Raw genomic sequence first — 27,651 nt, forward strand, 5'->3', positions numbered from 1 at the left:
TCTATAGTAAGATCAACTCTCGAGTACGAAAATTGCATTTGGTGTCCACTTTCAGACGGCAATAGTTTTAGTAAACACCCAAAGACCAACAACTAAATATTTAAAAACTAAGATTACCTACCATCATTAAATACAGAATAAAAAGAGGCGATCTTACTCACTTTAATAAAATTGCCCATGGTCTTCATAACATTGATTATGAACTTTTAAAAACAAGTTCTTTGGTTCCATCCACAATAGATGATAACTTAGATATTTATCACCAGATGTTCTACCGATATTCGACAGAACTCATTCACCTAACGTAAAGTCAGGACATGAAATGCACTTGATTCTTATACTAAAAATGCTGAATTAATAAATGCTTTCAAAATTACAGTTGATAGAGAACTCCATGCCTTGAAGTAAGGATACGATGAATGAGATTTTTTTTCCTCGTTTTAAAAATAAACTGCTGTGAAAAATTATTTATGCACTGACATGACCATTTGTTTATATATACAGTAGAACTCAGAAATAGCGAGTTCGACGGGTCCACTCCTGATTACTCGCTATTTCCGAGTTCTCGCTATTTCCGAGTACGTTACTTTCATGTTCTACTGTACGATATTGTGTATTTATAACATCCATGTATCAATTTTATCTTTTCTTTTGTTGTTTATATTAACTATTATATATTTATATTAGCAAAATCAACTGAGTATTGAAAGTTTTTTTTGACCTATGAAACCTTAATGATGATTATTATATTATTCCCAATTGTTATTTTGACACGTTTGGAGTGAAAATAACATGAGTAAATGTCTAGACATTTTTGTCAACTTTTTAATTAATTACAAATTCGAGGCGGCCTGAAAAATCAAAGGATATGTGACTCAATCTGAATCTGAGGCTTTTGACAAAAGTTCGTTTTTTGTAACATTCGACATAAATAACATAAGTAATAAAGTAATATAAATAATTATAGAAATTACCTGTTACCTATCAAGTTCGCTGGGTTAATTACACTTGGATAAACTTTTCCTATTATCTTACATTTTAGTTTAGTGCCAGACCCTTGTTTTTTGCTTTTCTTTGTTTTGTTGTTTTGTTTTTGCTATTTGTTTGTTTATTTGTTTTGTTTTTATATCGGTTTTCTTTTTTGGTATGTTTTGTTTTCTTATTTGTTTTTGTTTTATTTTTATTTTACCATTCGAACCAGTGAATAGAATGAAAACTCAATACTGCCTATTTTTTAAATGATACTTTGAAAAATATTAATATTGATGTCTAATTCGTCGAAAGGTTACAAAAACTATTTTTTCACAGTCTTATCCTCTGATCCGATAACTGCTTACCGTTTTGATAGTAGATGTTAATAACTAATCTGCTGAAATTTTAAATTCGTTAAAATTATCATCATAACAGAATACAAGCCAATGGGTTCACGCTTATCTCCGACAGACGTGTAAGATTATCACCCTTCTAATAATTTTGGTTGATTAAATTTATATAAATGAAAGTGTTTGTTTCATGTCAACTGAGAGTAATTACCTTTATGGTGTCATATCACCCGCGTTTTACATAATGAGAAATTTTTTAGCCATATGTATAAAAGATCTCCAAGGCTGAGCCGTGTTTTAAAGGAACCATCATGGATCATGGCATTCGTCGGCGCTTCAGTAATGCTTCTACAGCTAGTAATCTGCCTTCAACCTTATCCATCAAACACCCAAGCATTCGAGTTCGGTCAACGACCACGGATATCTCCACCACTTTCTGGCCTTCATCGAAATCCCCACCATCGTCGGACCCGGATGAATATCTGAATTTTCTTGAAAGATGTCCATTGTACAAGAACGAGATTCAAAACATTTGTCAGAAGAGAAAGTTTTCGTGCAGAGGCCGATGTGGACGTGAGTACATTATTTTAATTCTTAAATGACCAATGACATATTTTCCTTTTGTGCGGAACGAAATCTCGGCTTGTAAAATAATAAAAAAAATGAAGCAATGTCGACCAGGAAGTGACAATAAATGCAGCTCTCTGGCTTCAGAGTTCTGTCCTTGGGATAATGCACTTCATACAACCTGCAAGAATATTGCCATATTCAACTCGTGATAATAGGCAGTGATGGATAATTTAAGACTGCTAGTACACAAAGTACCATAATAATTTATTCTATTTGAACTGGAAATTTGATTCCATGTTGCCCGTTGTGGGAATAATTAAAGAGCATTAAGCATGGTAAACCCTAGGAAATTATCATAACAGGTATTCACATCAATATTTTATATGAATAGAAAAAGTTTCCCTAAAGGACAAAGAATATCTCAATAGGGAAGTTTTTGGACTAAGCCCTTCACAATTAACACCAAAGAAGTTACGTGACAAATAAGTCTTTGTTTATAAGATTTATTAAACAAATATTTGAAATGCATTATTCTTTAAAAACTATATTTTTGTTTATTTCGGCAAATAAGTGAAATATCGAAAACAGTTCAGATCTTAAAGCGTTTTAACCACTTTTCATTTAGTGTTCCGTCCTTTTAAAAGTAATTCTGTGGCTACGCTTAAATTAGATCTAGCGTAAGATTCCTATTCAATATCCTAATTCTATTCACAATTTGTAAAAAGCGATAAAGAAGTTGTTTTCAAGCTCTAGTTTAATTAATAATACAGGATGCAGGAGTTTCCGTTTCTCTTCTTGATTATTTTTCCATATTTTGTTGAGTTTATTTTTAAATCGTCAACATTGTTGACATTTCGGAAGCCTAAAATGTCCGCAAACTATGGTGAAATCTTATTTAGCGCTGGAACTCCGAGATGGCAAACTCTAAAGGCTTAAATTGAGAGAGAGAGAGAGAGGGAGAGAGAGAGAGAGAGAGAGAGAGAGAGAGAGATAAACACATATATACGCACACAAAACGCACAGAGAGAGAGAGAGAGAGAGAGAGAGAGAGAGAGAGAGAGAGAGAGAGAGCACAACACAAGCCAGACACTTATCTTGTTTCTCATACCAGCGGCTACTAAAATCAAAACATTGGTTTTAACCGAACGCTTAAAAATAGCAAAGATTCTTTTCACGAATGCTCTGTGGTAAGGCGTTACGAAACGCCAATCACCAGAGCATCACAATAATCTAATTTGGGTAGCACGAGGGACATAAATCAATTGCTTGGTCACATCATTTGAATAGCGTAATTTAAGCAATCCTTTTTAGTTGAAAAATTAGAGATTTCAAATTATTATCCGGTTGCTCCATCGACAGCCCAGAGTCTAAGAATATGCCCAGGTTTTTCACTTTGTCAACAATTGAATGGAACCGTCTTCCAGCTTCAAATCTCATTCCCTTTTCCACTTCTTGTTCCACAAAAAAAAAAAAATAACAGCGCCTCTCACTCATCATTCAGATTCAATCTGTTCATACTCATCTATTTCCAAAACTTTGAATACACTTCTCGCAAATGTCTAATACTCCTTGCATATTTTTCGTATTGAAGACGCAGTATGATAACATATCATTAGCACATTGATGATTACACAGATCGAAACTTTGAAAGTGTTTAGACAGAGAACCAAGGTACAAAACAAACCAAAAAAACCCAAACTGGTTCCCCACAATCAACAGCATTTTCCTCAGATCTATATTCATCCTCTATAATAATCTGTCTATGTTTTACAAATAATGATCTGAGCCAATCAAGCACTGCATCAGACATGACATAGGACGAAGACGTTGAGGAGATTGTGATCGATCGTGTTAAAAACGGAAGATAGGTCGAGCAATTATATCAAATAACACGAGCCATTGTCTATAACAGAAAGAAGATCATTAACAATAACAAGTGCTGTTTCCGTCAAATGATGTTGTCTATAAGCAGATTGCAATTTTTATTCAAGAGAATTGTTTTTAAGATGAGGCAGTAATTGATTCAAGACAAGCTTTTCTAATATTTAAGAGAGAAAAGGACGGCTACAGACTGACCGCGCGAGGTTCCAGGTTTGAGAGTTTTTGCCAAGATGAAGGTCATTTAAATAGATCGATATTTGAAGGACAAGTTTTATGGCCAAATTTTTAAATACCGTACGGGTTTTTCCAGAGTATGACATTGAACTGGTTACGTGGCAGGTAGGTTAAAGTAAAGATTTGTCCAATCCATTAATGCCTGGAACAATTTTACAGGCTTGGCTGTTACCACCACAAGAGTCAACCCGTTTTGGTATTTATATGGCGATCTTTGTTTTTTATTCTCTTTTAGATGGAGACAGTTGGTTGGGGCCACGCTCCCGTCCCATTTTGAGAGCTCAGAATAGGGTATTTTGTAAAGCAGTCTTATGAATAGGTTTGTTATAATATACGTTTTCAAGGCGTGAAATATTACGATTAACAATTAGAAAATTTTCTTTTAATCAAGCTTTGATTCAAATGGTCCCCATTGCAAGAAAATTCGAATATGATTGTGTTACTTTTTCAAGTGTTTATGATGAACAAGTAGCGAGTAATAAGATCAGAAGAAGGGTATTAGAGAGGGAGTTTTAATCATCAAAATTCTGTTGCTTGTTAGTGGCGGGCTCTTACGCGTTGTGAACGACATCAAGGTGGGTTAGCAGAAAGAGGCCACTTCTTATGGTTTGATGCTTATAGTTAATTCTATACTCATAATCTAAAGTAATTAACATTTAGCTTTCTAAATAAATTTGTTGTATGTATGCTTTCTCTTCACAGGTAATCTACACTCTATAGGTCATATGTGTCAATGTGATGTGTTCTGCCTGCTGTTCAAAAACTGTTGTTGGGACGTAGAGAAACATTGTCCGGATACCATCGCTACGTTTTATCGTGACCATCGGCATCTTGTCGATGCCAGATTCAGTTGCGATAGAGACTCTGTTGCCATAATTGAGAGCTGTAAAAATCATTCAGGTAAGCGATGAATGTTTTAATGTGGTAGTTGAGTTGACGATGTCTGTTTTGTATTTGTAGGTCGAAGCACTCTCTCTCTCTCTCTCTCTCTCTCTCTCTATCTATCTCTCTCTCTCTATCTATCTATCTATCTATCTATCTCTCTCTCTCTCTCTCTTTCTTTCTTTCTTTCTCTCACTTTCATTCACACACACACAATATCTATCTCTCCTTCTCTCTCTCTCTCTCTCTCTCTCTCTCTTCTCTCTTCTCTTCTTTTTCTCTCTCTCTCTTCTCTCTCTCTCTCTCTCTCTCTCTCTCTCTCTCTCTCTCTCTCTCTCGTTCTCTCACACTCCCCCCCCCCATTTATCTGGAGGACAAAATTGTGTCATTCGGTACAGATGTGACACTCTTCCTCCAAAATGTTGTGCATGTTTTCTTTTTTTTTTTTTTCTTTTTTTTTTATAATAATGAGTCTTTGTTCTTTTCAAAATTGTTAATAATGGTTTCATGTGTTTATTTGAAACAGAAATTAGGACACGCAGAGATCTCAGAGCCCCGTATGTAACATTATTGGATAATTTGCTGACGTTCCGCAATCTAAGTGTGTACAAGCAATGTTTTATTGGAGTTGATGGGCCTCGGCGGATAAGTTTCTGGCGCCATGACATCTATTTGAAGAGGGGTGGTTTCGTTAAAAATCTGCTAAATTTCTTATCTGATGGTACCGGATCTGAGGACATAGAGTATATACAAACTTCCTCTAAAAAACGACGTTGTTATGATTTTTACACGGTACGTTGTGACGGAAATCCGATAAAATTCAGGTGTCCGAAGACAAATCTGTATGTAGTCCGTGGTTCTCGATTACTATGTGGAAAACATCTAGATGTTAATTATAGCCTAGAGTTAACTGGGATTGTGAACAAATCAGACGGTCATATTACACCTACCACCAATTCCTACGAGCATCCCTCAAGATTTTCGAGATCTGCTGGTCCATTATGCACTGGAAGGTATAGTTATGATAAGAACACTATAACGCTTAGCATCCGAAGAAACTACTCCATCATGATTAATGTAAACTTTGGTGGAAACACCAATCGACGTTTTGTACCACGTGGTCAGGTACAGATTATTGGCTTGCTAAATTTGAAACATTACAAATGTAAATCAGACAATGATAAGATGCCCTGTCAGCTGACAGCTAAGTGTGTTCAAGGATTCATTTCTGTAGGATTAATGTGTAGAAAACCATCAATGATCGTCGTACAGATGGTTGCCATCAAAGAAAATACTGCAATACTGAAGAGGGCTGAGCTTACACTCTTCCAACTTATACAAAATCAATCCTCCTTATCTTTATTTTTTGACAACAATCGATTTTCAGAACACAATAACGTAAAACGTTATTTTGACCTCGCATCAATGACCAATTTTTTACCATTTCAACAAACAGATGGCATTTACTATAATGGTAGTACACTTCCAATGACAGATTTACTAATGCAACAATTACAAGTATTAATGATCTCTGATTTTCATATTGCAATCATCAGACAAATTGTCGTTTGTTTTTCGCTACAAAAAGAACAATACATTTCTCACACTATGATCTGTGATCGCCTCTTGCTTCGTGACAATTATGTGAAATTCGACAGTCATTTCTCAATTTCGGGCATAAGATTACCTAATCCATTCATTGGGATGTCTAGATCCAATGGGATCAGTTTATCTTTAGAATTCCAACATAAATGCCTTATATTAATAATTTTGGCTTACTCTATTAGCTTGTTGATTACGTACGTCACAAATCCTTTTGAGTAAATTGATTAAACAGAAAGGCCAACCCACGAAATAATTGGAATAATACAGGATGGAACTGTACCTCGTACACCTTTTTTGTGCCAAGCATTTTGTTTGTATCTTGTTATAAAAAGACTTTTCCACTGATCTGTCACATGGGATTTCAAGATCTGATAAAATGTGTATAAGAACAATAAGAACCCAGCGACACAGTCGACTCTCCACTCAGCATAAACAACAGACAAGTATTTTAAGTTGTTTGCTAAAATAAAAACCAACAAAGCTTTTGGGCCAGATCACGTCATTGCGCGGACACTCAAGACCTGTCGCTACGAGTTAACTGACGATTATACAAATATATTCAACAGAAAAAAGTCCCAAAATTATGGAAAACATCTCAAATCACACCAGTCCCCAAGAAACCACAAATTAATTAAAGAAAACAACGACTTAAGACAAGTTTCCCTCAGATCACACTAATAGCCATGAAGTCCCTTGAAAGGCTGGTACTTCAATCATTAAAACAATCGTGTCTCCCATATCTCTATCGACACCAGTTTGCCTAAAAATCAAACAAAGGAGTTGTAATTTGTGGTTGGTTTAAGGTGGAGATTAAATTTTATTTAATAAAAAAAGTAAGTGATCATTCTCCAGACTACTCAGGCGTTTTAAATAGACAAACATAAATATCTCAAAAGAGTATTTTGACCAGTCCTGAATGTTTTTCTGGGCATAAAACAATTTATCACAATTGTAATGTGGTATTTTATGTGGAGATTAGATTTTAAAATTTATGAAAACTTAAATAATAATCCCCACACCACACGAGCGTTTTACATAGGTTGTCATCTCCCGCACTAACAGGACCGCCCTATTAATTAGAATTAAATTATATAGAGGTCTGCAACACCTATGATTTCCCCGTTACATATTACATGGAATTATTTAACAGCAATGATTATTGGCTCGTATAGCTGTCTAACCTTCATGCAAAAAAACAAAACAAAACAAAAACAAACAATAGAAATGAATAAACAAATTCCAGTCCCACTTAAAATTGAGACAGGGGCGTGGCTATATTGGTTGGTTTGGTGCCTGGCATCGCATCTATCTTTTAAAAATGGATTACAGCATTTTAAAAATATAAAACTGAGAAATAGTATGTACCGCCTCTTATTTAATTTGAGTAAGTCTTTTCTTTAATGTTTTTCTTTCTTTTGTATTTACAAATATAGCATGTTTTAGTCATTTTCTTCTGATTCTGGCACCACCCTTTACTATATGCATGCCACGCCACTGTTATTGACAATAAAAGTAAGTCAGATTTATTCTGTTTGAAATATTATGGTATGGTACGAATTTACATTCTATAATGATTATACTTTTAATGTTTATGATTCTTCATTGGGCAAAGGATAAAACAAACAAAATAAAACCATAAGATTTTTTTATTGTGATTCTAACTTTGTAGCAGCTGAGATCCTTTGCCGAACTGACCGTCTCTCTGCTTCAGGTGTTCCGGGTGCTGTTTGATGAACAGGTGGGAGGTTGGCCAGCTCTTCCTATGGCCAAACTAGGAAGGGATAGAAATATGTTTGGGTTTGGGGGTTTTTAAAAATAAAATATAAGCATGCCGTCAGATTTCTCCATGGTATTCTTCTTTGCCCTGTCTTCCGGACTGGAATGTCCTCGGGCAGGGATATAATATATATAATAATTAATAAATATTATATATATATATATATATATATATATATATATATATATATATATATATATATATATATATATCAGGCTAAGGCCCAGATAGCTTGAAATAAATTACTGATAGGTGCTCTGGCCTCAAAGAGTACTGATCTGCGCTAGATAACAACTAGCTAAACCATGGTATTAAAAATATGTTCAGATTACATGTAGCAAAGTCATAATGATATCATGCATATCAACCACATAGGATGGAATATAGACGTAAAAGTATGCAGAAAAAGCTGTTGATACAGACTGTAAGGAAGTCTTACTCATAGCCTTTAACCCATTTATAAATTGTTTGTTAAAATTAGTTTGTTGCATCATGTTTTATCAATTCATTACTACGTAACAACCTAAAACAAACAGGATTTTTTATACCAAAAACAAACCCACTCTCAGATTCTTGCCTCATTTGTGTCACCTATAATATCCTCATGCATTATATTGTCTGATAATATAATGACGTGATTCGCCCACGAAGTATGGCTTAGTAGTAAAACTGTTGTATCTGTCGTGGGTTATCCCATATTGAGTAATTCATTTTAATAATGTAGGAACAAGATTCTACGTAGCATACCATATGGATTGATAATTTCCTGCCTAGAATAATATTAATTAACTCTGTTTGAAGAGTAATTTCACTTATCCTGGAGAATCGGTAGACGACAGAAGTCCTCGTCAGTCATCGAGTAAATAAAGACATTTCATTATATAAGGTGGCGTTTTTATGCACCTCCGTTGGAGGTGTACAAAAACGCACCGTTTTTATGCACCTCCGTTGGCGATGATGGTAAATTAATGAAAATGTTGCTACATACGTCCATGAGGTTTAAATAGTTTTAGATTTTAGTTTAGCACGCTGCTTATTGATTACCGATGTACGTTTATACAATGATAATAAATGAAAGAATAATAACAATAATTTAAAAAATCAAAAGTAAAAAGAAACATGGCACAAAAATACTGATCTCAAAGAAATAAACAAATTTAGAAAATTAAAATCGAATTTTAAAAAAAACATAATAAAAAGATTTTGAAAAAAAAAGGAGAAGGAAGAATAAAACCCCACAAAAATGTTGTCTTTCACAATAAAGTAATTTTAAAAAATAAAAAAGTCTAAAATGGGAATCGAACCCGGTAGTTTCAAGGTTAGAGTCCGACAGCTTGTCCACTGCGCTACGGAGCCACCTGACTGTTCGTCACATTTAATAAGGTCTTTCTAAAACCTTAGCTTCAATGCAACTTCTATTTTCTGGTTTTATATTTCGATTTTTTAAATTTTATTATTTTTATATAAATTTATTAATAAAAACATCCTACAGATGTCACAATATAACTTTCGCCATGTCCAAATACAGAAACACAATATCGCTGATGAAATTGGTGGGATGCGCATGCGTGACGGAGGTGTATAAAAACGGTCCGTTAAGATACACCGTCAACGGAGGTGCATAGAAACACTACGTTTATGGTAGGGACACAAGTCCTAAGTTTAACTTATATTTAAAGACAACACTAAAAATGTTGATTATTATAAACGTGACACTTGTGATAGTTAATCAGCCGTGTTTGTCATACTTTTGCCCAACATTGTATCAAATTATAATGTAGCAATGACTATGAAAATTTTTGTTTTCTATTTTTGTAGGAAATGCTACTCTGAAATCAAAGCCACTGAGTAAAAAACTTTTTGAATGTTGAAAATCCATTAATATATATGACAAAGTTATGCAGTTTCAAAGGTGTCATTTATTTGGATGACTCACAAAGAGAAATAATACGTAAAATATGGGACGTTTCTGCGTTTTATTCTGGTTTGTGGCTGTATCTCGTTTAATACGTGGAATGAGATATCAAAACTTGGCAATTTTATGGCAAAACTATCAAAAAATATGATGAAGACATCAGAAGAGTTCTAACTTGTATAGTTTTAGATCTATATGGCTAGGGTCAACTATAATTTTGTTTTAAAATATACATAATATTGATCATTTGCAACTTTTTCCGAAGTGTAATTTTGTGTCTACAACCCATACAAATGACACGAAAAATGCCTGCTAAATTATTATCAATCAGTCCCGTGAGACCATGGCTTATGTTATTTCTAGTATTTATTTGAGAGAGAGAGAGAGAGAGAGAGAGAGAGAAAGAAAGAGAGAGAGAGAGAGAGAGAGAGAAAGAAAGAGAGAGAGAGAGAGAGAGAGAGACAGACAGAGTGGGGGGGGGGGGGTGCCAATCTACTATCCCTATGACATAACAATGAAACAATACCTTGATTTTTAAAAAGCGCGCGAGGATTTGTGTCATCAGTCATCGCGAACAAGGTTGCCGGATGGCCACGTGTGTGGCCAAATATATAATTTTGTTTCTTTTATTAAATTTTCTTCATTTATTTTTGTCTCAGTTACATTTATCCTAGTCTATTCAATTTTCTGTTTGTTAAAATTTAGTTCATTTTAAGTGGGCCAGTCTTAATAGTGAAAGCCATACGATTTTCTATTTAGCCACTTTTGAAGTCGAATTTGGTCAGGTTAAAGTCTGGCCATCTGGCAGCCTTGCCTCGCTCACGTCATTTTCGTGTCGCGCGATGGGGGAGCAAAATGGCCGTCTCTGTATTTTCACTCATTGAAATGCAAATTGGGTTGATGTTTTGTGAGAATACGGGAAAAGTACTTATCATAATCAAATGGATTTTTGAAATATAATTAGAAGAAATGTGCATATATAACCTTATGAGCGACAAAATCTCTCCTCTTTGTAGTTTTAGAAATATTGTACTCCAAAGAGTAAATATCTATTTTTAACGGTCTTCTGGTAATTGTAGGAGTTTTGTCGCTTGACATAAAAATGACCTCTTTTCTAACTGTGTGCCAACTTTCAGTCATATTCATCGATAAACATCGTCGTAATTAATTTTTAAAAAATAGCATATACGGAACGGCTTCGTCCCATATTTTGTCGCGAATTTGGGCACTTCGTGAGCGAATTAGAAGCCCAAAGATTTGTGCGGGATAGTCATTGCTATATAATAATAGCAACAGTATAGAAACTGTCTATTAATTTGGTATTTAACATACAACATCATTACATTTAAATGATTTTGTTGTATTTTTATAATAATGATTACCCAATGATAAATCATTATTTGATTTGATTAATGCTTTCTTTACAGTGTAATTGATTACATTATAATCTATAAATCATCAATGATGTTGATATGATACTTGTAATTTGTTATTTGATTTCAGTTATATCATTGTTTTCAATATGATATCATTCACAGTGTTCCAAAAGCGATCTTTTAGTTCAGCCCGCTTTACCCCTGCTCTCACAATGCATACTGTCACGCTTCACCGATTTCTGCTATTCAGTCAGAGCCTTTTGTGACTATTGAAATTATCAACCTTTGTTATGGTTTTTAAACCTGTTTTTAACTATTTTAAAAATGTTATTTATAAATACAAAGTGATTACTTAGAAAAAGGAGAAGATGATCTTTATTCTGATATAATTTTATTAATAATAAGATGTATATAATTTTCACACTAAGCATTAACTTTCAGAGTATTTTTGAAAAAAAATTCACTCAAACATGCATAATAAACTCTTAATTATCTAAAAATTTAAACGACCAAAGTTTAAAAAAAAATTCACTAATTAAAAGTCAAAGACTATTTCTAATTAGTCACAAAATTTCACATGTGCCGGAAATTTGGTTATTTCACTATTCCGTCAGATATTTGAACCCTCCCATTCAACATTCGACGGCCTTGAGGATTCAATATGCAATCTCTCTTGTATTACAACTCCAGATTACAGAATATAGTTAGAATGCCATCAAACATACTTTAATATTATATATTCACTTTCTTTAAAAAGCAGATACCCAGCACTTTCTCTGTGTTTACAAAGAATTGAATTCATTTTATTTTAAAAGTCATTGTGAAAACTAGTAGAGTCCATTAATGCGTCCAAACCCATTTATAAATTAGATATTAAGTAATTTGCGTATTGAGTAATTTGCGTGTCAATGCATGTGTGTGTTTATATATGTGTGTGTGTGTGTGTTTGTGTTAGAGATGGGGAGTTGCTAGTGTGTGTTGGTATGTGTATGGATCTGTTTAGGTATGAGAAAGAACAAAAAGATTTGTGGTGGAGGATGTAGCTATTGAACGGAGGATAGTTGGAGGGAGAAAGGGATAAGTAGAAAAGAAAAAAAGGGGATTGAGAAAGCAACATATAACTCAAAATATACAAATAACAGCTCTATTTTTAGAGGAAGTTTAACCACGTAATATGTCAAATGTTTTAAGATGTTTAAGTATTATTTTGTTTGATTCATCAAATTTTCATTTCTCTCTAACTTTTTTTTTTGGGGGGCACATACGACATGATATCAGGAGAAACCTGCAGGAGGTTACTTTTTATTATTGTTTTTAATTGAGATGATTATGTTCTCATTGATTGTGTTCTCTTTTCAATTTTTGAAATTGTTGAATGTAACAATTCACCTCCTTGTTCTCCTAAAAGACCGAGACCAAAAGTATATTTCTTCATAAAAGGTATGCAATGGGTTTCCAATATGTGGTGTTTTGGAAGTACATTTTGAGGAAAGTAATTACGGTATATTGTCATATATTTCTCTATCTTGCTATTAACACTTTCTATTACTGTCTCTGTGACTGGTTTTGTGTGAGAAATTAGTGAATGTATTTCAGAATAAGCTCCATTTATTTCATCAAAACATTTGTTTATAGTTTCAGCTTTGTCCCTGATTAATTTATTGTTTGTATACATGTATGTTTTAGAAACGACATTTTCAGTGAGGTTTTCGTAAACGTCTTGTGTGTAATATCTATGGCAATGATTTCCTATGAAGCTACGACTATGACATACTTGAGATATGATTTTGTTTGTTTTTAATATATCATCAAGAGAACTGCAGACTGGCCCACATCGTTCTGACAGTTTCTCTTTATGAACAACTAAGGCTATTTTTTCTTCTGTGATTGGGATCTTAGTTTCCCATTCTTATTTTTTCTCTTGAGGCACATCAGTGAGCAATTCACAGGTCTTGTAAGATTCTACAACTGCTAGTAGACTCTTATATGTTTTCATGTCTCTAATTTTCTTTTCACATTTATAGCATATAACTTCTGAATGTTTATTTTTAAGGTCCGTTCCAATATCAATGTCAAAGAACAGTTTGATTTCATTTTTGAAGTCTTTACAAAAAATGTTTTTCCTGTTTTTAGCCTTTTCTTTAACTGTTAGTGCACCTTTAGCACATAAACAACATAGTGAATTGAGATTTTTAAGTGTATCTCAAGTGTATGTTCCCTTTTTACCTGATAGGTGAAACCAAAAAAATCATAAAAAATAAACTACGCTTCGCGCACTAACCGAACTTTCACACCTAAAAGACAATAAAATTTTAAAACTTATAAATTATCAACGAAGGAAATCTATCGTTTGGTTAATGAGATATCACTAATTATATTTGAGAAATCACTTTTCAAAATTCTATTATGTACATACTTTTATAACCCAAGTTACAACATAACCAATAAACTTATTTTGATAAAAATTTCACAATGATGTGTAGCAAAGAAGGGTAAATGATATTCAACTAAAAAATATAATGTTATATTTAATTATCGGGGTGAGAAAATGTTTGAATTAACACAAAAAAACGGAAGATAGGGATTAGTAAGGAATGCACCCAGGATTAAGATTACCTGCCGTGAAATCACTGACTTCACGGTTCAGTGACTCAGACTAAAAGATCGCTGAGAAGCAATTTGGAACACTGTGCATTGTTATACTATTGATACAATCAACCATTTGTGAAAGGCTTATTCTAATATTATTTTGTTAAACATTTATTTATAGCTTATATTCAATTTACAACCGATCTGGGTTCTATTGATATAATGTAATATTTTATTTGTTAAGAGAATTTATTAAGAAGTTTCTATACGAGTTAGTAATTTAGAGTTTGACACTCTAAAGCACTTTACTTTGCGTTGGAGTGACACCAAGAAAACTTTATCCGCAACGTTACGTTGGATCTGAAATCGAAGGACGAACTATCGAGAAGATTTCAACCACAACTTTACTTTGGATCTGGAGACGAAGAACGAGAACGAGAAGTTTCCATCCATAGCAAATTTAACCAACTTTGTTTGGACTTTGGAGTGTTCAGCTTATCAAACGAGGTCCATCCAAGCGAGGTTCAACATAACCGAGTCGTGATACTGATAATTTTTATTCGTCTGTGTGTGCACAGGAAAGTTTGTAGTGACTTGTTGTATTGTTAATATAAGTGCTTATATTTAATTGTGTTATTTTACCTATTATTCTTTGAGGGTAAGGTAAGACCGAATACCCAAAGTCCCTATAATATTTTATTTTTCATATCTTTTACAAAGTCTCCTCACTTTTAATCCATTCCTCCTAATAACACCATTGTGTCATAAACAGATACGTGTGAAATGAACAAGCAGGTTCAAAGAGGCGAGTTCTACTCATTGAGTCTCCTCATTAATGTGCGTAGAGTCGTAAAAGAATGGTGTGAACCGCTTGCGTTCCGGGAATGGTAAATTTAATTGGACACATGTCATTAATAATCAGCGTGGGAGGGGCTTAGATAGACAGATAATTCCATCTCTCTCTCTCTCTCTCTCTCTCTCTCTCGCTCTCTCTCTCTCTCTCTCTCTCTCTCTCTCTCTCTCTCTCTCTCTCTCTTTTTTTTTTTTTCTTACAGCAGGTTCAAAGAATGTGAGTCCTACTCCTTGAGTCTCTAAGTTAATATGCGTAGAGTCGATAAATGGTGTCGTAAAAGAATTGTGTAAACCGCTGTCATTACAGGGATGGTAAATTTAATTGGACACATAACATAAATAATAAGCGTGGGAGGGGCTTAGATAGACAGATAGATCAAGTAAACAAGTCCCTCTCTCTCTCTTTTGTCTATTTGTCGATGTATGTTTGATTTCTATTGCTACCATTGTTATTAATATAAACCCGATCAATGGAGCCAAGTCTAAAATGTACAAGTAAAAATGTAGTTTAATTTGTCTAATTTGGTTTATCATCATAAACCATTGTTATTAATATAAACCCGATCAATGGAGCCAAGTCTAAAATGTACAAGTAAAAATGTAGTTTAATTTGTCTAATTTGGTTTATCATCATAAACCTGGCCTTTTTTCTATTTTCCGTCCACAAATCAAGGTTAATCGAGCTCAGTCAAAGTCATTCAAATAGAGTAAAATCGCACAGCGTCCCTGCTTGCATAAAAAAGAAAATGGCGGCGCTCGACCTCTCACTAGCCACTTTTGATGACGTTTTCCTACCTGTTGTCGTATCTAGTCCTGTGTTATCTATGGGCACATCTAGTGATTTTTCCACAAAACCGTACATCCAACTATCTATACCAAATGGGCAGGGACGGGTGGTAATAATGGGCAGGGTGGGCAAATACCAGCCTGTTTTTTCAAGTTATATGCTGTATTACCATGTCCGAAATAATCTACTTTAAATTAGATAATTTTAAAAGTTAGTACTTAAACTTGATACTTCGTACTGAAATCAATTTGTGTGTATTTTTGATAGATTGAGAATCACCATGCAACCCGTAATACATAAACCAGGATACGCTCCTGTTCTTTTTATCATCCCCCCCCCCCCCCCACACACACCCCCCCCCCCCCCCAACCACTCCACTCCACACCGCCCACATCGTCATCTCATCGTCACGTCACCTGACGATGAACTCCGAGTTTGCTGTCTGGCCTCTTTAGTTCTAGGTCGGGCTAATCCAAATGAGCCCACCTTATAAACCAGTGAACACTAAATAGAGAATAAAAAAATTTTCGCGGCGGTAGTGGGGTTTGAACCTGCGACCTTATTGGTACGACAACTCCGCCTGGCAGGTGAGAGCGTGGCTCTACCGTCTGAGCTATCCACGAACACAAAAAATATTCGTATCAAACCCAAGTCATATTTCTAAAGCCTTCTCTCACCCACTACTGGAGATCGCCGGCTCGTTCGCGCGCCACCATCGCGAAGTAATTTTTTTGACCAGCAGTTAAGCTTAATAGCCAATATTCTCAACACAAACACATAACATAGAAACGATTGAGACATTGAGTATGCTCCGGTATATGGGGTGAATTTTTTAATTCAGAAAAGTGAGTGGAGCAGGCACTTATGTTGGTAACAACAAGATATGAAGTGAGTAGAAAAGTGCCAGAAGACAATAGAGAATATATGGTTGGTTACCAACATAAGTGCCTGCTCCACTCACTTTTCTGAATTGAAAAATTCACCCCATATACCGGAGCATACTCAATGACTCAATCGTTTCTATGTTATGTGTTTGTGTTGAGAATATTGGCTATTAAGCTTAACTGCTGGTCAAAAAAATTACTTCGCGATGGTTGCGCGCGAACGAGCCGGCGATCTCCAGTAGTGGGTGAGAGAAGGCTTTAGAAATATGACTTGGGTTTGATACGAATATTTTTTGTGTTCGTGGATAGCTCAGACGGTAGAGCCACGCTCTCACCTGCCAGGCGGAGTTGTCGTACCAATAAGGTCGCAGGTTCAAACGCCACTACCGCCGCGAAAAAAATTTATTCTCTATTGTCTTCTGGCACTTTTCTACTCACTTCATATCTTGTTGTTACCAACATAAGTGCCTGCTCCACTCACTTTTCTGAATCAAAAAATTCACCCCATATACCGGAGCATACTCAATGTCTCAATCGTTTCTATATTATGTGTTTGTGTTGAGAATATTGGCTATTAAGCTTAACTGCTGGTCAAAAAAATTACTTCGCGATGGTGGCGCGCGAACGAGCCGGAGATCTCCAGTAGTGGGTGAGAAAAGGCTTTAGAAATATGACTTGGGTTTGATACGAATATTTTTTGTGTTCGTGGATAGCTCAGACGGTAGAGCCACGCTCTCACCTGCCAGGCGGAGTTGTCGTACCAATAAGGTCGCAGGTTCAAACCCCACTACCGCCGCGAAAAAATTGTTATTCTCTATTGTCTTCTGGCACTTTTCTACTCACTTCATATCTTGTTGTTATCAACATAAGTGCCTGCTCCACTCACTTTTCTGAATTAAAAAATTCACCCCATATACCGGAGCATACTCAATGTCTCAATTGTTTCTATGTTATGTGTTTGTGTTGAGAATATTGGCTATTAAGCTTAACTGCTGGTCAAAAAAATTACTTCGCGATGGTGGCGCGCGAACGAGCCGGCGATCTCCAGTAGTGGGTGAGAGAAGGCTTTAGAAATATGACTTGGGTTTGATACGAATATTTTTTGTGTTCGTGGATAGCTCAGACGGTAGAGCCACGCTCTAACCTGCCAGGCGGAGTTGTCGTACCAATAAGGTCGCAGGTTCAAACCCCACTACCGCCGCGAAAAAATTTTTATTCTCTATTGTCTTCTGGCACTTTTCTACTGAACACTAAATAGAGATTTTGGCAAACGAACTTTTTCTTATTTATTGCCTTACTTGTGCTGGTACCATTGATGTAATGGTATTGGGAAGGTTCCAGTATTGAATTAAATTTATTAATTTACTAATATTATATCAAGTTATTATTAACTTGTGTTGTTTTTATATATTTGTTTATCCATTTAAATTATTTCCTTTTTTTTCTCGTTTTCTTTAGTGCTTCTCAAAACTCATTTATTTAAATTGTTTTCTTATTTGTTTTTATTTTTTATTTTTATTTTTTGTTTTTTGTTTTGTTTTTTTAAACAAATTAATTTGTAAGTTCTTTTTTTTTTCAAATTCTTAAAGTAATTACCGTTGTATTTTTTATTGTCAGACTAAATATTTTTGCAAAACAATGTAATTTTCTATTGTATTCCCTCTAATAAAACAAAACATTTTTATTCAAAGTCACGACTAAATAAATATATAAAATACAACCACCATTTTGGTTATCTCAACAATTGAATTAGTATACGAGAAATACTCTTCTGAGAAAAGAGAGAGTTGAATTCTAAGTTAAAGAGGAAATACGGAAGGGTGGGCAGATTCCGTACTTGCCCGTCCTGAAGCTAATACATACATAAGATAGTTCGCGATGAAGAGGCGGGAAGCTCGGGTTGGTTGGGTGAGGAGTAAAGATAACACGGTCGTTATTGTTATAGTCTAACGAATGCTTGAGGAGAAATTGGTAACATTATTTTGTCTAATTGTATTGTATGAAGTATTGGCGAAAGCCTAAGATTAAATAAACTGTGTTTTTGTTGGTCTTCTTTTGACTATGGAACTGATACTGATACTTGTCATAGCAGACCTGCCTACTTGAAATAGGAAAATAAAAATCGTAGTTTTTAGGGCTAATAAAATCGTAGATATTTTAACTACCCTTTAAAAAAATGACCGGAATTTCGTCTGTTTTGATAGATATCAAATTTTTAGAAACGAGAAAAAATGATTGGAAACGTAATAATGATGGTGATGGTGGTAGTGATAGTGGTAGCGGTGGTGGTAGTAGTAATGATGGTGGTGGTAGTAATGATGATGGTAATTTATTATTGTTATTATTATTATTATTATTATTATTATTATTATATTATTATTATTATTATTATTATTATTATTATTATTATTATTATTATTATTATTATATATTATTATTATTATTATTATTATTATCATCATCATTATTATTATTGTTATTGTTATTATTATTATTATAATTATTATTATTATATTATTATTATTATTATTATTATTATTATTATTATTATTATTATTGTACGTATTGGTGGTATTACTATTGTTGTATTTTTTTGTGGTTATTAATGGTATCAGTTTATTGTTTGGTTCCATTTACCATTTTTTTCCACTTTCATGTAGTGGTCATCAAATTGTATGATTTATTGTCGAAAGCCTAAGATTGAATAAACTTTGTATATTGTAATATCGTATGGTAACCATCATTGTCGACGACATCGTCGTTGTCATCATAATCATCATTTATACAATCATCAATTAGTCTTCATCAAATCATTATCTTAATGTTTTCTATTTGTATTACTTAAATATATTTTATTAACAATTAGTTTTTCTATTTGTATTGTCTAATAAAACAAATCATATATATAAATTTCCGTATCTTATAATTTTCAAATTACTATAAAATTACAATAAACCAATGATTTTTATTCAGACAATAAATATTTTCTGAAAAACTGAATATCGTGATTGTGATTCTCATTAAAATTTTATGTACACAGTCACGAAACTAAATATATACAAATAAACCGCCGATTGGTTATTGCAACTAATTGTTGAGTAACGAAGGTACCTTGATAACAAGGGATTGTGAATGTCTACATGCTTGAGTATATAGTTTAAAAATGTGTGCAATTCGTATTGAGTCTGAACTTTGGAATAATCATAAGATTCCATGAAGATGCGATTTATGTGTGTTGTTGGTGGAAATAGATACTGTATTTTATAGCAACGATGCATAAAATTGGAATATATTAAAAATCGTAATTTAATGTAATAATAATTAGAAATACTTAAATAAAATAAATTTGTCTTTTTTATATGGAATATATGTATAGAATCTACTGAAATAAAATATATAAATCGTATATTTCTAAATCGATTTTAACCCCTGTAAATAGTAGAAACCGCAATGTTATAGGTATCAAATTAAAGAAAACGAGAAAAACTGATTGGAAACGTAATAATGATGGTGGTGGTAGTAATGATGATGGAAATATTATTATTATTATTATTTTATTATTATTATTATTATTATTATTATTATATTATTATTATTATTATTATTATTTATTATTATTATTATTATTATTATTATTATTATTATTATTATTATTATTATTATTATTATTATTATTATATTATTATTATTGTACGTATTAATGGTATTACGATTGTTGTATTTTTTTGTGGTTATTAATGTTATCAGTTTATTCTTTGGTTCGATTTACCATTTTTTTTTTCCACTTTCATGTATGTTGTCATCAAATTGTATGATTTATAGGCGAAAGCCTAAGATTGAATAAACTTTGTCATCATTGTCGACGACATCATCGTTGTCATCATAATCATAATCATCATTAACAACAACAACAACAACATTAACAACAAGTACTACAATAGCAATAAAAATTATATCAACATCATCATATAATTTCCGTCATCGTCTCCACAACTATCATTCTAACCTACAGCACCACCAAAACCACTACCATAATTGCATCCTCCCTCACTGTCTCTTCTTCCTCCTCCTCCTCTTCCACCACCACCGCTACCACTATTCCAACCACTACCACCACCGCACAATCATTCTAACCACCAAGAGAGCAGTAAAAATGATGCAATTTGAGCTCTGAATGAAACTCGAGTCATATCGCTGTTGTTGCTTCTCGATGAAAACTTTAAAGTTACTAAGTACTACTGAAAACCAGTAATGTAACAGAAATATTAATCTCGCCGTTGAGATATTAAATCATCTCTTTAATTTTTTGAGTGAACGAAATGGACTTGTATTGTCAAGGTGTTGTCGCATTATGTCTCGTCGCTTTATTTTTTGTTGTATTCTCTTTCGTGATTCATTTTTGATTACGTTTGGAATAATTAAAATCTACTGGTATTGTCATTTCCTTGTGAATGTGATTATTTGTGGTTGAATTTTTTTTTTAAGGTGAAAAAAAAAAAATAAATAAAATAAATAATATATATATATATATATATATATATCATAATCATATTTTTATTACTAATATATATATGTTGACATAATTGTTTTAAGGGTTTTTACGGCCTTGCAACACATAACGGTCATATAAGGCCAGTAAAAAGGAACGAAATGATATAAATTTAGATACAATTGCACAAGAGTGAGCAAAGGGAATTGCAATAGAAACAATGTAGATTCGAGCACACTATCAAAGTATTAGTTTGATCACCTAAAAGTCTCACCAGACTAGCACAGGCCGAACTGGGAACACCTCAAATGCTTACAAATATTAATTAATATGTAAACTAGCATATCTAATGTAAGGATGATACGAAAAAAATCATTATAAAAATAACTATGCATTAGTTCCCCAGCCAGAGAAACAAGTGATCTCATTCCAAGACAAACGAAGCATTTGGAAATAGATATATATAAGACACAGTGTATCCTCCCGCTATGGAGGTAGATCACATGATTATATTATATATTAATAAAATAGAATAAATATATATTATATATATATATATTTTGACCAATCAATCTTTGCCAACACTATAAATGTGAGCACTGCAATGGGTTGCTTCAACTGTTATTGGTGTCAATGTTGAACCTTTCAGGGTAATTCAAGTGTTAAATAACTTTAATGGCACCGTGGTCAGAGCATAATGTATCGCAGACAATATTTTAGTTTTTATTTCGTGCTATAGACAACTAAATACCCAATGCTTCACGAGTTCCGAGCCAAAACAACACTAAACAAGCACACGGACAATTCTTAAGACAATATTATACTCTTTCGAGAACAACCTTGTTAATGGAAGTACTAGTTTAAAATGGATACATGAAAAATTTCAAAAAGTACCCAAGTGTGCTCCAAACACATATAGAATATAATATATTAAATCTGCTTTTGAATGGACTGTGTTCCAACCGATGCACGAGTTTGACTGTGCCATTGAACAATTGTCCAAGAAGCAAGAATTAGAAACTTATTTCTATCAAACATTGTATTCATTATCTCTCATAAAAGCTGTTTCAAAAATATTAAAACTCAAATTAATTAATTGTATTCGATGTCAAAACTATGATTTAACCTCATATATAGGCGTAATGTATATTATAGGAGGGAGAATAATGTTAGAATTTTAATAGTATTATATAAAAAGGAACGGCAGTCGATTGATTTAGCTAAAATGGTTACCGGAAGATATGGGATCCAAGCTAAATTTGAACAATTGGTCATTTTATTGATTATATACCAAATCACCAAATGTTTTAGGAGTAAAAGTTATTCAATGGTGTCTATATCTTTAAAACTTGAACAGATTACATTCGATCTTCATAAATTTTAACCAATGAAAAATGGTCAAATGAAAGTTGATACAACACAATACAAAAAGTTATTAGAGTTGGTTATAATCTTGTAAAAAATGGTAACATCATAAATCAGCCTATTTTCCTGCTTTTTATTTGATTAATATTTCCAATTAAATATTGAAACGTATTACTGGCTTCTAAAATTGTTTAGTTTCTTTACTACTTGTTTGAATATCAACATGTGAACATTAACTAAACTTTACAAAGTTCTGAAGAACACTAAATCATTGTGTCAAATCACAGTCTTATGTGAGATGTCATAATATCATATTTGTAAATAGAATAACAGCTGAAAACATAATTTTTTGGTGGCACTTTGTAATATCCAATATAAAGTGTTGCTTGTGACAATGTAAAATAGCGATGACACCAAAGTTCAACTTACCTTTTCTCCCTGGAGCCACGCTGGAAAGGCAAATGAAAGTGCTGCACTTCAAAGACTGGTAAGAAGGGTGGATCAAAATTGCGAATCGCCATTTAACGAAACAAACTTCCACGTGTTCACGCATGTCGTGTTGCTTGTGACAAATGACACCAAAACCAATAAACCTCAATATCGGTAAAACGGTATACATTTACTCCCAAGATTTGAGTTCAGATAGTAAATCTATGCTTTTTTCTCATAATAAAACATTTTATAAACATTAAACATGAGCTTTAAAGTTTCGTGTCGAGTCTTAGTATTGTGCTGTGTTTGATGACACCAAAGGTCACAAGCAACACCAACTTTTTAAGAACTCTATATGAAACTAATTCAGATATGTAATATACTGCAATTGCGTTTAAAAGTAAATTTTGACTTTATACTATCAGTCAAATTTCAATCACGTGAGCTAAAACATCACATTTAATTTCTACATGATTTCTAAAAAGGTGATGCGTTGACCTCGTTTTAAGCACATGCCAAACAGCATTCAAATTTCACTTTCAAGTTGTTTATTTCATATTCTGTTGAACAGAGTATGTTGAGCTATCTCATTTTATCTCTTCTTCATATTATCAATTGATTACAAGCATTAACCCAATGAAAAAAGCCCATAATTAAGTAAAAATCAAATTTTCTTAACACTGGTATCAGGCGGGCACCTTTTGACCTTGGCTCATATATATATATAATAATATATATATATATATATATATATATATAATATATATATATGTCTTATTGTTTTAAGGGTTTTACGGCGCTTGCAACACATTAAGGTCATATAAGCGCCAGTAAAAAGGAAGAAAATGGGATAGTAAAAGTTCTAGAATTACAATTAAAGCACAAAAGAAAAGGTGAGACAAAGGGGAATTGGTTCAAATAGGAAACAGATGTAGATTCCAAGAGCACACTATCAAAGTACTTAGTTTGAGATCACCTAAAAGTCTCATCCAGACACAAGCACAGGCCCGAACTAAGAGGAACACACTCAAATGCTTACAAATTATATAATATAATATGTAAACTAAGCATAATACAATGCATAACAGAGATGATTTACAAGGAAAAAAATATCATCTCCCAAAACAATAACTATGCACTTGACTGTTTCCCTCCCAGCCAGGAAAGAAACCAAGTGATCTCATTCCAAGACAAAGACAGAAAGCATGTTGGAAAATAGATATATGGGGATAGAAGACACAGTGTGTACCTCCCTGCCCGCTATGGGAGGTCAGGATCCCCACCCAGATATATATATATATATATATATATATATATATATATATATATATATATATATATATATATATATGACCGAATCATCTTTGCCCCACCACTATAAATAGGCTAGAACCGCCACTGCAAATGGGGTTGCTGTCAAACTTGTTTATTGGTTCAGGTCAATGTTGGCGGAACCTTTCCAAGGGTAACATTTTCAAGTGTTAATAATAATGCATTATAATGGCACCGTGGCTCAGAGATAATGGTATCCGCCAAGAAAATATTTTAGCTTTTTATACAGTGCTATATGTCAACTAAATACGCTCAACGTGCTTCACACGAGTTCCCGAGCCAAAACCAACACTAAACAAGCACGACGGGACAAGTTTCCTGTAAGACAATATTATAACTCTTTTCGACAGAGACAACCTTGTTAATGGCTAAGTACTAATTTAAAACCTGGATACGATGAAAGAATGTGAGCAAAGAGTATCCTCCAGGGGTGTTGCTCCAAACACATAGTAGAATATAATATTATTAAATTCTTGCTTTTTGAAATCCCGGACGTGTTCCAACCGATGCACGAGTTTGCTAGTGCGCATTGGGAACAAATTTCGGATTCCAAAAAGCAAGAATGTAAGAAATCTTATATTCTACCCCTCAAACGATTGTGATTTCGATATCTCTGCATAAAAGCTGTTTTCAAAAATATTTAAAACCTCATTTATTTATATTAAACGGTTGGTATTCTGATGTCATAAACTATGATTTTAAACCTCATATCATAGCGCGTCACTATGTATATTATAGGGAGGGGTAGAATAATGTTAGAATTTTAAAGTATTAATATAAAAAAGGAAGCGAGGCAGTCGATTTGATTTAAGCTAAAAAATAGGGTTACCGGGAAGATATGGGTACCAAGCTAAATTTAACATATTTGGTTGCACATTTTATATTGATTATCATACCAAAATCCACCTAAATCCGTTCTTAGGAGATAAAAGTTATTGATGGGTGTCTATATACCCCTTCTAAAACTTTGTGATAGTTTTTCGGCATCTGTTACATAAATTATCAACCTAAAATATAAATATTATGTAGGTGAATGCATATTTGGTTGATACAACATATCGAATTACAAAAAGTGTCTTAGAGTTGCTTATATCTTTGTAAAAAATGAGAAACATCAAAATCAGCCAATATTTTCCTGCTTTTTCATTTTAGATTCACATATTTCCATTTGAACTGAATGAAACGTGAATAACCTGGGCTTTCTAATAATTTTTTAAAGTTTCTACACTACTTGGGTTTAATATAAGCAAACATGTGAACATCTAGGACCTATAACTTTTACACAAGGGTCTCTATAGCAACCCCGACCCCCTAAAATGCGGAAATCAAGCAAAATTGGAAATTTTAGTAGTTGAGTGTAAATGATATTTTAGTTTAGTGGATTATCTCGTGTAAGTATGAAGAATGATGAGCATACAATCATCACACAATGGTTTAGGAATTCAACGTAAAATTTTAGGTTAGCAGTGATTTATTAAACCAAACAGCATTCCTGTCAAGCAATAGAAGGAAAATGTTGATCATGTTAAATACAGTCAGGTTGATGTTGACACCTTGATTGTATCAATTAATAATGTTTTAAAATGCAATATCTGTCGCGTCTATGCAGGAGAGTGACAAGTAGGAGTAGACAAATAGGAGTCAGATAGTTTTCCCATTGACATAGTTATCTGGTGCCACTTTTTCCCCTTTTTTAGTCGGGTTAAAGTTCTTGACAACTCGACAGTTAGTTTACAGAAATATGTAGTAGAAGTAGTGGTAGATTATTGGCACGTTATATAGGGATAGGTTGGTTCAGAAGGTAAGTATTAATCCCCGTTAAAGCAGAAATGCTTGAATATAAATCAACAGAATTGCCTCATACAATAACATGTTAACACATAATTAGCCAAAAGAATAATCGTGCTTTTTTCATTCATTAAAGTTAGGCTATAGGTAGTTAATTTCATCCCGTATCGTACACTATTCATTTTTTTTTTGTATCTCGTTGGATGTGACTGGTGGCGGCGTTAAGGTTTCTTCTGTTTAGTTCGTGGAGGAGCCTTTTCCATTCCAGTTATCTCAGTGGATCACTTGTTAGATTCAACTCTGGATTAGCTTGTAACCAAATAGACATTTTTTAGGTTCCCAGATGAATGTTTGATCGGTAGTCCGATCTGTGAAAATATCGGAGCAAATCTTTGACTAATTGCAACACTTTTATATTCCTTATGATTGGTGATGTCGTGAGGGATTTCAATTAATACCCTTGACATCACCACTGATCTAAATTGTGTTAGTCAGTTATTTAATTAATGGGATACATTAAAGTTAGTAGGACGGGGGAAAATTAGTAACAATGAGAGCATAATAATCAATACATATAAATACTGATTAAAACTATCGCGTATTAGCGATAGCACATTTGTGAATGTAATTGTGTAATATAATTCATTCATTTGGAAGGCATACATACAAATACAATAATATATACATATGTAAATATATGGATAAAGAGAGTGAATGAAATATTTTGTTATAATAACATGAATTATCAATTACTGTTAATAATATGAGTTATCGATTTCTGTTATTTTAGGTTGTGTCTACTTACGGCCAGGCAAAACACAATATTAATTATTACTCACTACACATACTAGTTTTAAATGGCATTAATTAATAATAACACAATGTCCACTACATACCCCTGTTCACACAATGTTTCTCGCTAAGTAGAATTTCGAGATCCCACTAGAGGATATGAGTGATAGGAAGGATGAGATGGGAGAGAGCTAGATAGCTGAGTCTTTTGTTTATATACAATTATCACTGGAGTTAGTGAATCACAGACACCAATTATGTTCCAGGATTCGGCATTTCCAGGATTTTACTGATGGTTTTCTCGAGACCAATCATATTCTGCATACGTCATCTGGCTGGCGTCCTGTAATCTTGTGTAATCCTAATTATGTCTTATATTATGCCTGTTGACCACGGGCGGTCGATTCCACCTATCGACTGGGCGTTAATTAATGCAGTGTCAATCTCGTAGCTATAGCAGATAGTCTTTTAATTATGCAAATAAAATTATGGGCGACGCTGTGAGAATATGTATTGATTTATTAACGATCCTGGGAAAGTTAAGAAGGAATGAAATAGATCACTACAATATCTGGCTGAAAAATGAATGTGAATGTAGATGATAACATGTAGTGGTTTTGCTGATCAATTACTGGGAAATTAAAATTGTTGGTATAATTCTCAACTCTAAAAAGACAGAACCAACATTATGCTCAGTTGAAGCATTGATCATTGATCACTTCACAATAGTCCTCATCCTTTTCAGCCAGCAAGGTCAGGGTGTGGCACAACATGCTTTA

The 27,651-nt window shown here is 33.4% G+C and overlaps 1 protein-coding gene across 1 annotated transcript in view; it reads left to right on the forward strand.

Moving 5' to 3' along the window:
* LOC144963792 (uncharacterized) overlaps nucleotides 1–7,710 on the forward strand; it is an 8,877-nt gene extending 1,167 nt beyond the window's left edge. Inside the window, exons 1-3 of the mRNA XM_078897733.1 lie at nucleotides 1–1,895; nucleotides 4,710–4,907; nucleotides 5,416–7,710. The exon at nucleotides 1–1,895 is cut by the window's left edge and continues 1,167 nt beyond it. Of these exons, the coding sequence (XP_078753859.1) occupies nucleotides 1,634–1,895; nucleotides 4,710–4,907; nucleotides 5,416–6,713 (1,758 nt within the window). The 5' untranslated portion in view covers nucleotides 1–1,633 and the 3' untranslated portion in view covers nucleotides 6,714–7,710. The remainder of the gene's footprint in view (nucleotides 1,896–4,709; nucleotides 4,908–5,415) is intronic.
* Nucleotides 7,711–27,651: the final 19,941 nt, after the last annotated feature.

This window comes from Berghia stephanieae, chromosome 1 (assembly GCF_034508935.2).
Source record: "Berghia stephanieae isolate SIO BIC M18660-M18661 chromosome 1, UCSD_Bste_1.3, whole genome shotgun sequence".
Classification (NCBI taxonomy): Eukaryota; Metazoa; Mollusca; class Gastropoda; order Nudibranchia; family Aeolidiidae; genus Berghia; species Berghia stephanieae.